Source organism: Pteropus vampyrus, unplaced genomic scaffold (assembly GCF_000151845.1).
Source record: "Pteropus vampyrus isolate Shadow unplaced genomic scaffold, Pvam_2.0 Scaffold216, whole genome shotgun sequence".
NCBI lineage: Eukaryota > Metazoa > Chordata > Mammalia > Chiroptera > Pteropodidae > Pteropus > Pteropus vampyrus.
In genome coordinates, this window is record NW_011888997.1 from 3,728,816 (window position 1) to 3,739,110 (window position 10,295).

At 38.7% G+C, this 10,295-nt stretch overlaps 1 protein-coding gene across 1 annotated transcript in view; it reads left to right on the forward strand.

Annotated features, from left to right (window-relative positions):
- Positions 1-2,771: 2,771 nt before the first annotated feature.
- The window catches only part of RERG (RAS like estrogen regulated growth inhibitor), a 114,187-nt gene continuing 106,663 nt past the window's right edge, over positions 2,772-10,295 (forward strand). Inside the window, exons 1-2 of the mRNA XM_023538255.1 lie at positions 2,772-2,903; positions 6,415-6,578. Coding sequence (XP_023394023.1) covers positions 6,518-6,578 — 61 coding nt within the window. The 5' untranslated portion in view covers positions 2,772-2,903; positions 6,415-6,517. The remainder of the gene's footprint in view (positions 2,904-6,414; positions 6,579-10,295) is intronic.

The following is a 10,295-nucleotide window of genomic DNA, read 5'->3' on the forward strand; positions in this document are numbered from 1 at the left end:
GAAGTCAGATGATATTGACTAAAACAAATATATGGTTTACTATATAAACCATATACACATATAAATAACCATATAAATATAAACAAATATGTGGTTAAACATAACGAATTCAGATCTGCATTTATGTAATAAATTTAACTTTTGAAGACTCTTTAGCGTAAAATACCTCACGAAGTGAATAAAGACCTAAAGGTCAGTCATCTTTTCAGGTTCACTTTAATTTTTTTAATTTTTGCTTAATTAAGTGTATTTTTAAATTAAAAATAACATTTACTTATTTATTAAAAATAGTATAATAGCGCTTAGCATAGCCATATGCCTTTTAACATACCTATCGATTCATCTATGTTCTACGGTGTCTGCAATAATGGTCTTCTCCTTAGAACAATGGTTATTTCTGAATAGTGTGGTTTTGGGGGTGATTCCCTACTTTGTATTTTTTCTACTTGAACTATTTACAATGAACATGATTAGTAATTATAGACACACACATGCACACACACATGATTCTAGTTTTTAATGTTTTGGGGTTATACTGACTCTTCATCTACTAGTTTTGGGTCAGAAGTTAAAGCCAGGCTAAGAGACTGAAGGGTGACAAGACCTCTCCCGAGGGGAATTCCTGCCCAAAAAGCAAATATTGTGGAGCCGTAAGTGCAAAGTGTTTTCTTTCCTTCTTACTGATCCATGAAGCTTTCCACATGAGGGAGAATGGCTCATTATTGCTGCTTCAGAGACAAAGGAAACACTCCCATTGAATATAGGACATGAACTAAAGATATTGCACTGGCTATCAGGCCCCAAAATAGCTACTCAGGTTGTGAACGCAAATTCTTCTCTAGTCAAGAGAGGAGTGCTGGTCTATGTGGGCTGAGAATGAAAATGGAGAGAAACAGGTTCCATGGACAAGGTTCAAAGAATTGCTGCAAAGGGGGACTGGCTTGAGCTCTCTTCAGTAGTTCCAATTAGAGATGCATGACAAAATCAGAATTTCAACTTAAGTCTCTATAAATAGGAGATCTTTCTTTTTGTCTATCTATCTACCTATCTATTCATAGATATTTTGTATTAAATCCTCCCATAAATACATGATTTGCTAGGGAAAGAAGGTCACATGTGAGACCTGAACATCTTAATGCCACAAAACTCTATGTAATTGGATTTATATAAAATTCTACATAATCGACCTGGGAATTTTCTCAATATTCTTGGCTTCAAAGATTTCCTACATGCTGAGACATGAAATCTCTTTTCCAAGCCTCTTTCCTGAACTTCAGTCCCATATGTTCAATTTTACTAGCTATTTTATCCCAAATTCAGCATACAAGAAATCCAAACATCCCCTGTCACTATTTGTTCTTTCTCTTTATGCATTCAACAACTGTTTTTTGAACACCAACTGTGTGTCAGGCATGATAGCAGAGGCTGGAAATACAGAGATACATACTATATATCCCTACATTCAGAAAGTTCAGGTAATGGAGAAGCCTGAGAAATAAAAATGAGTACAATGCAAATACAATAATAGATAAGAGTGCTATGAGACATAGAATCAGGTCATCTGATCCAGAAGTGTTTTGGGGGGTAGGGAGATAGCACTGTGATCAGGAAAGTCATACAGGATAAAATGTGAGCTTCCTCAAAGAATGAACGGGACACCTCTTGCACAGCTAGAGGTGTGCAGTTTCAGCACCTGCCACACATCCAGCTACTGCATTCAGCCTGGCCCACCACTAGTGGTTGCAGTGGCTTTCCAGAACAGCACTGACCCTGGAAACTGCCTCTCTGGTTATATCTCTTCCATCAAGGACACACTGCAAATTGTGCATGTAGCCCTAGGCTCCTGACTGCTCTATATTACAGTAGTTTTCTGCAGGCCACCTGGTATCTTGGTAAGAATGCCCAGATTCTTAAGGGAAAAAAATAGCCTAGGTGTTCCTGCTTCTTTGATAGTCTTTGGGAAATCACTTAATGTCTCTGAAACTCACTTTATCTGTGAAAGGCTAATAACTACAATACTAGTGCTTGCCTCAAGAGTAGGTATACCTATAAAATGAGATGAGAGATGAAAGCCCGGTCTAGCACAGCATGAATGTTAATCATCTTCGTTAGGTTTTGAGCATGATGGAGTATGACTTCAAATATACATGCTGATCTTGTAAGGAGAATGTGAACCTTTTGGAACTTTATCAAATATATAACTATAAATTTCAATGGAATTCAGTATTTATGTCCCTCCTAGCATCTCTCAGCTTCCAGCCTGGCCTGGATTTCATTCCAACAAGATACTAGCCTTGGACAAGTTATCTATCCATTTTCCTCTTGGGTATCATGGGGATAATTAAATATACCTCAAAGGGATGTGGTGAGACTCATTTGAAGTCAGAAGTAGAAAACATCACGTAGTGATGCTTTCACGTGCAACCTTTTAACTAAGAAAATAAGTCCTCGCGTGAGAACCTAGAGATCGGGAAGTGAGCAAGGGAAAAGGGAAGCCTGACTCCGGGGCAGCACAGAGAAGGAGGCTATTCCACGCTCCCCAGGGAGACAGCATCGCGGGAGGAGCGAGTCCCCGGCTCCAGTAGGGGGCGCCAAAGCGCCGCACTGCAGCATCCTGGCGGCCGAGAGCTGTGGCCTCGGCCGGGCTGAGCTCGCGTCCTGCCGCAGTCCCTCGGCCGCTAGACGGAGCGAGCGCGAGCAAGAAGACTCCCCGCGCCGGTCCGCCCGCACTTGCTGCTGCTGCCACTGCCGCCACCTCTCCTACCGGCGATCGCAGCCCTGCAACTCGGAAACGCACCCGGCACCCTGGGCTGCGCAGCGTGGGAGGGCTTCGCAGCTCCCGCGGGACCCATTCCGAACTTGCAGGGGATCGCGGTTCTACCAGGCCTGGAGAGTATGAACAGGTGAGTGTCACGCACGTGACCTGGTGGCTTTTTCGGGACGACCTCCTGTACACCCTTCCGTGCCCTTGAACGCTCGGCTTCTAGGTCGGTCTTCCTGGTGACTGGGTCCCCCAAGGAGGCTCTGGGGTTCGCTGAGAGGAAGATGTGAGCGCCGGCGCCTAGAGTTTGACAGCGCCTTCTGAGCTGGAACCGAGAATGCCCTTTTGACTTGGGCTGCATTAACTCTCTAGGTTGAGAGCAAGTGACCTGCGGTCCACTGTGGTCTTGTTTATCATTCCAGGATACCTGTTGCTTTCGGAGCAACGCCATAGCCAGGGGTCTTGTACAATTATCCTCGTCTCCGTGGGTGCTGCGTTGTAAGATGAGAGAATTTTTGGTAATAAGAGGAAGAAAACTTGATTTCAAAGCTAGAGAAAGGGTGGCCCTAAGAGAATCTCATTCCCACGACCAGATTAGATTCTTTGCTTCCCTAAACAGCTGCACTTTATTTTAATGATAAATACAGACATTAGAAAAACTATTACCTTATAAAGATGCTTGCTTCTCCCCCCCCCCACCCCACCCCCATCCCCAAGAAGAAGTGGAAAGCATGGGCCTTCTTGATAAGTATAGTCTTCGGAATAATTCATTATGAATGAAACCTTTCTTTAGACAAATTTTTAAAATCGGGTTATTAGTGACCTAAATGTCATAGGTCTAACAGATTGTAAGGTCCTGGAAGGTAGCCACTTTGTTTGGATATGCTTAGCATAAGTGTGGAATGAATCAATTAATGAATTAATGATAACATAGGATTTGGAAGCTAACTTCTTTTTTCTTCTCTCTAAGCTTTCTTTTAGTTCCTTTATGTTTAAGGGGAAAAAATCACCATATTTTTAATCTCTTAAATGTCTAGGCGTGATTTTACCTTTAAGAGTGATAGGAACTCAGAAGTCTTTGTACTAATAAAGCACTGTCCACATAAAAAATAAATGGCAACTTCTAGACTCAGACAGAATTTTTTTTTCACAGCGACATTAAAACAGATGTGGGTTTTTTTTAGATTCATGTTATGGAAGGTCTCGGTTTATGAATTATTTTGAACATCAGAAATTTAGCAACGGGTCACTCATTACAACTTACACATTTATCTTTGTTTTCTCTTTATCAATGTAACTTTTCACATTTTCATTTGAGAACTAAAATGTTGAAGAATATAAGTTAGTTTGTGTCTTTAAGTGATTTTTCTAAACATCACATAAGATTGACACTAACTAACTGTATCTTTATTGGGTTATAAATGAAAAAAAATAACCCAAACAGTTTCTCTTTCTTATATGAAATTCCTGTGCCTTTGAGGCCATTTGGGAGTTACTGAAATATTTGACTTTATCAAATTTTTTTTTTTTTAAATATCACTTTTGGTGACTACTTTCATGAAGCATCAATCAGACAGATAATGACTTAGATTTTATGTGCATGGGAATGATCAATTTTGCATGAAATAACAAATTATTGTTTATACAAGCTCCAGACCCTTTCATGGTCTATGTTTCAAAAAAATGCTTGCCATTCTTTTTTAGAATTTGTATAATGAATATATCTTTATATGTTGTGCTTCTGTGAAACTTCTGTGATGAGGCACTAAAACATAGAGGCCTTAATGAATGCATATGAAATGACAAATAAAAAAATTCTTTTATCTTTAGCCAAAATATGAGACTGGACAAATTACAGATGTTCAAGCTTCTGGTTTTTGTACTGTCAATGACCACTAAGAAGATTTTTCATTATTGAGAATGAAGTAAACAATAGCTAAGTTAATGTTGGCCTTTTCATCTTTCAGAGGGTGTTCTAGCACTTTGGAAATCAGGAAATACAAAATTTGTGAGGTACAGGCAGATGGCTTAGACACATTATGAAGAAAACAATTATGTGTTAATATCTTTAAAATACTTTTTCAGAAGGATTTTTACTTCTTCACTCAAGATGCTGTTTTTGAAATACTGTAGGTGACAAAACATTAGCAGGAGAGTTTATATGTTAAGATAAGTGTCTCAAAATTATCTTTACAGACTGGAAAAATGGATGAAATGAAGACTGATGTGATTAAGTTTTAAAAGGATAAAAATGAAGTCTGGATTTAGGTTTAAAACATTGATCGCAGAAGTTCAGAATGGGGGCGGTGGTCTGTGGTTCTCATGGAAGATGTGAGCCTTCATGAGTGGCTCTGCTGTAATACAACCGCAGTGCCCAGATAAAGAATAGAGAAAATCTCCGTGAACTTTTGCTGAGTCAATTTGCCAGGTCACACCTCAAGTGGTGAACGCAGTGGATGCCACATTTTTAGAGTGATTAAAATGGCAAGTGCTAGAGGAGAGAGCTGCATATAGAGAAGAGAGAAGATGAAGGTCAAAAAAATATAAACGAGACCATATGTCCCATGACGAACAAGGGAAGATACTGGCTCTCACTTACCTAGGAAGTAGAGCCCAGAGTGGGGCAAAAGGGCCCATAGCTGCTAGGCTACTTGAAGGGTTCTGAGTGAAAGAAAAGAAAAACTGACTTAATGCTCTACCCCCCCTGCCCCATCCCCGGAACCCATCGCCAGAAGTGGTGAATTAGACACAGAATGGTATTTGGATGATTTTCTGATCATAAGGAGAGATTCCTACAATGGCTGGAGGATTCATTGGTTGACCCCAAGGCTCTTTCCAACTCTACATTTCCATGGTACTAAGAACCTTTCATTCCTTAAGCACCAACCTATATAAAATGTGCTTACATTGTATATAATGTAATTTCACAAATGTTAAGACAATACCATAAACTAACTTACGTGAGCTTGTCATAGAAAAGGAATCAGAAGTCAAGGCATGGCATTTATCTTTTCTGTACCAGAGCATCGTGCTCCCCAAAATATAAAAATATGATATAGATATTATACATCAATTCCTGAAATATACGTATCTGTCACATGATTTGACATATATAGTGTGAACTGAGATAAAATTTAAATCTTGAAATGCAAACTCAGTTGCATTACGTTGGAGTTGACTAGTATAAATGTATATTATTCAGTCTGGAGTTGACTAGTATAAATGTATATTATTCAGTCCGAAGGAAAATAAAGAATTTAAAATGTGACTCTCTCCATCATGTGTTTGTATATTGGATGTTTACATAGTTAATGCATGTAGTCACATACTTCAAATATTTGTTATCAATTACTGACAAAAAAACAATGCCTTCATAAAAAAATTATTTAAAGAGATACTTTAGAAAATACTATTATGTATGAAAATGCAGATGTTTTGGAACCAAAATAGATCTAAGTTCAAGTCCTTGATCTGTCATTTAATTAGCTGAATAGTTTGCAGTAAATTACTATTGCCCTATCTCAAGATTGTGGTGAAGATCAAAATGGAAAATGTTGATAAAGTTGAATGATGGCTGGCATATAGAAGATGCTTAATAAATATTAATTCTTTTCTCTAATCACTTATGAATTCCCAAATGTCTTTTATTTAAGGACTGCAGATTTACCATGATATGGTGAACCCAAAGGCTGGAACCAAAACGATTTTCTCGGCTCCTTAGTTTGAACGACAGTGAATTGTCTACTCACACCCAGCATGGCTAAAAGTGCAGAGGTCAAATTGGCAATATTTGGAAGAGCAGGCGTGGGCAAGTCAGGTAAATTTTGTTGTGGTTGTTTGAGTGTGTGTATGTGTGTGTGTGTGTGTGTGTGTGTGTGCGCGCGCGCGTCTTTGTTACTGCCTCCTGGGATTGGTCAGGAGAGTGGTTGGCATTTCTCATATTCTCCTGTGTAGCTCTTTTAAATGAAGTCTCTTTCTCTTTATCTAGAACTTTAATTTTGCATAACCAAGTTTTATGTACTTTTGCTTACTTATGATAAAGTGGCTCTGTTGATAATACACAAAGCAATGAATATGTCATAAGTCTTTGTATTCTGAGGAAGAATATTAAACAAACCTCCAAAGAAATCAGATTATGAAAATTAAAAATGTATTTGCTTTTTTTCTATGCATGAGATCTTGAGGGGCCAATTTTATATGTCATTCATCTTGATATTCTCAGCAACTAGCCCAATATCAAGCATGTGTTAGGTGCTTAATAAATGCTTATTGAATGAACATATCTTTACAAGAAACAGAATTGTGTTATTGTCCAACAATTCTAAAATTGGGAAGGACTGGTGAAAACTTGCAGAGACCAAGCAAGACAACTATTGCCAGGATCTCCGGGGTGAATTTCATTATCCAATCCTGGCTGATGTTAGTAATTCTCACAAAGCAATAAAGGCTTTTTTTATTTCCCACTTGAGTAAAAGCTTGCAGACCTTTAAAATTCAGGGTGGAATGGTAGAAGTGACGATGCTTCTAATCCAATTTGAAAAATATATCTCAGATTTTATAATTAAAGAATGCTAAAACAGATGTTGCTAAAATGTCAGGGCAACATGCCTTGATCTCTTAATGAAGGAAAGACCCATAATTGACTTTGCACATGGAGCTTTTGGTTCTTAGGAAAGAACTCAGATAGCTATCTATTAGGAGTGTGTGTGCGTGTAGAGAGAAACCCTTTGGGATCATCCAACACAACAGGTGTTCCACTTAACTTAAACCAACTCACATGAGCAGCTTTTAATTCTGTGAGCAACCTCTCCTTCCTAACCTGCTCTCTGGTTTAATTTCAGCAGTAAATCTTTCCTATTTTAAGTCTTTCTCTTTTTTTCTTTTAATTTTCTTAAGAGTGCTCTTTTTTTGCCATTACCCTGTTCTTCCACTTGCTGCTTGCTCTTGCCTCTGGCAGAAACCAGCAAAGAAAATAGATAGTTGGCAAGGCTGAGAAGCTGCCAGCCTTCACGAGATTGAAGATAGTTAAACTCCTCCCCATTAATCTCGCCATTTCCCAATGGTGAGAACCTAATTTCTGTAGTTGGTGGAATGATCTGGAGAATGAGGAAACTGTCCCAGTGAATGCAAGAAGAAAGCAAGGGAGTGTGTAGGAAGACTTGTGCTGCCAACAATGGCTCATGTAAGTCCTTCATGACTGAAGGGTCTAGGCCTGGGGCTGACTGGTTATTATTCATTTATTCAAAACTTACCATAGGCAATGAAGGAAGGGGGGATTTTTAACCTTCTATCAGTTACCAACACAAACTACACATGGTTTGATAAGCAAAAAATAAAATTTCATTTGGGAGAACCACTTAGCTGTGTGTATATATATATATATATATATATATTCACCCCTTTCCCATCTGTACTATCTCAGTGCAAGCTGTGTACCTTCTATCAAGGTTGATCCATCAGCCTGAGCTTACACCCCAGTTTCCTTTGTCTTTCCTCAAATTGTTTCAATTCTTGTTTCAGTTATTCTCATTCTCTACTGACCAATTTTCCCTAAAACTGGTCCATCTTTTTCTTTTCTCCAAGTACTTATTGAATGTAGGCTCTGCCTTTACTGTCTCAATGTTTTTTTTAAACCTCCCATTTATTGCTTAAAACACGGCAATCTTCCACTGCAATCATGCTACAGAAACTGCTTTTGGTAAGGTCACCACCGCCGATCGATAACCAGCAAACATAATGAACATTTCCCAGCTCTGGTCTTCTTAGACCTGTTACCATTCAACGCGACCACTTACTCTAAAACTCTATCCTTCCCAGGCTTGAAGGATATCACGCTTCTTGGCTTCCTGCTCCCTCCCCATTGCCCCTACCCAGCTGCCTTCACAGGCTGCCCTTCATCGACCCACCTCTCAAGAACCGGGGCTCCCAGGCTCTGCATACCATTTTCTTGTCTTCTCACTTCATACACTCTCCCCAGGGCTGAAGAGAACACCTGCACACAGAGTACAAATTCTGCTGACCTTGGTTTTATTTTACGTAAAATGCAGAAGTTGAACTTGTTCTCCAAGGTCCTTGCTAATGCTAAAATTCTGCATCTTGATTAATCAATCTTCTTTGGACAGGTGTCTCTACCTTGTATACATTCTATCATTTGTAGTTATTTTCATTTAGGTGAAAATGACAACGATAGACACATGCCTTCAAACAATTGCCTTTTGTCTGTCATTTGTACGCAGATGTTTTCCTATTTCAACATTAGGCTGTTTTCCTGAGACCTTGTAACCACACCTCACTTTTAAAAATACTACCAGTTTGACTTACCCATGGGAGACAATTCTGAGACCTTTAACAGTAGTTCAGTGAAAGTAACCACTAAAGAACGCTTCATATCTATTAACTTTGAAACCAGACTATAGCAATACAGAATTCATCTAGATCTGATTTTGTTAATATGGATATATGATGTCTCTTCCTAGTCCTTGTACCGCAGGTTCTCCTTTTTACTGTACAGACCATGTCAGTCATATTAGTAACTTTTGTTTTTTTAAGTCTGCAAGAAATTATACCTGCTGGAATGTAACTGCAGCTCCTTGCTTACTCATATGCTTCCCCAAAATGGATGTGAACTTCTAATGGGTTCAAACAAATTGTTTCTCCCCAAACGCCCAGCATGAGAAGTATTCTTGGGGGAGTCAGCTTGATATCTTGGAGTGACAGAGGCTCAGAGTCTCCGATTTGACTTGGGTGTTTCTGAACTGCTTCAGAGGCCTCGAGTCTTAACTGTCCCATCCACTTTCCCACACTCACTACCAAATTGGAGTTTGAGGTAAATAAGACCTCAAAATATTTTCCATTTGCTAACAGAGAGTAGTATAGCCTGGAGTTGAAAGCACGAGCTATTAGATTTGACTCCCAAATCTATACTTTATTAGCTATGTGAACTTGGCAACTTTGGCAAGTTACTTCTCAATTTCCTCAACTATAGGAAGGATATAATAATGCCTATCTCTAAGAGTTGTTATTAGGATTGAATGAGTTATTACATACAATTTTATTAGAACAGCACCTGGTACATTATAAATGCTCAAGAATTAGATTATATTGTAATTTTTTGAGTAACGCTTATTTTAATTTATAAGTTATTTAGTGAAACATACAGTCAAAGATGTATTTACATTCTTGTGCGTATTTTGGTCAGTAAAAGCCAGGAAGCTTATGAGACAAAAATTCTCTATTGCTACCTAATGCATGCACAGACACACACACACACACACACACACACACACACACACACACACACATACTTTGTTTTTCTTTTTCTTTTAAATCAAAAGTCTGGTTAATGTCAGTTACAGCTTGACCACTGATGATTATAACGACACTTCTCATGGCTTATATCTTGGAGATCTTGGAAAAACAGCCAGAAATATGTTAGTGTCATCAATAAGTTAACACCTTTACTTTGAAAGTGCTTCTGGTGTTTGGTAGACAGTTTCTTAAGCCCAGTTAATAGATAGGCTTTCTATGTTTAAAA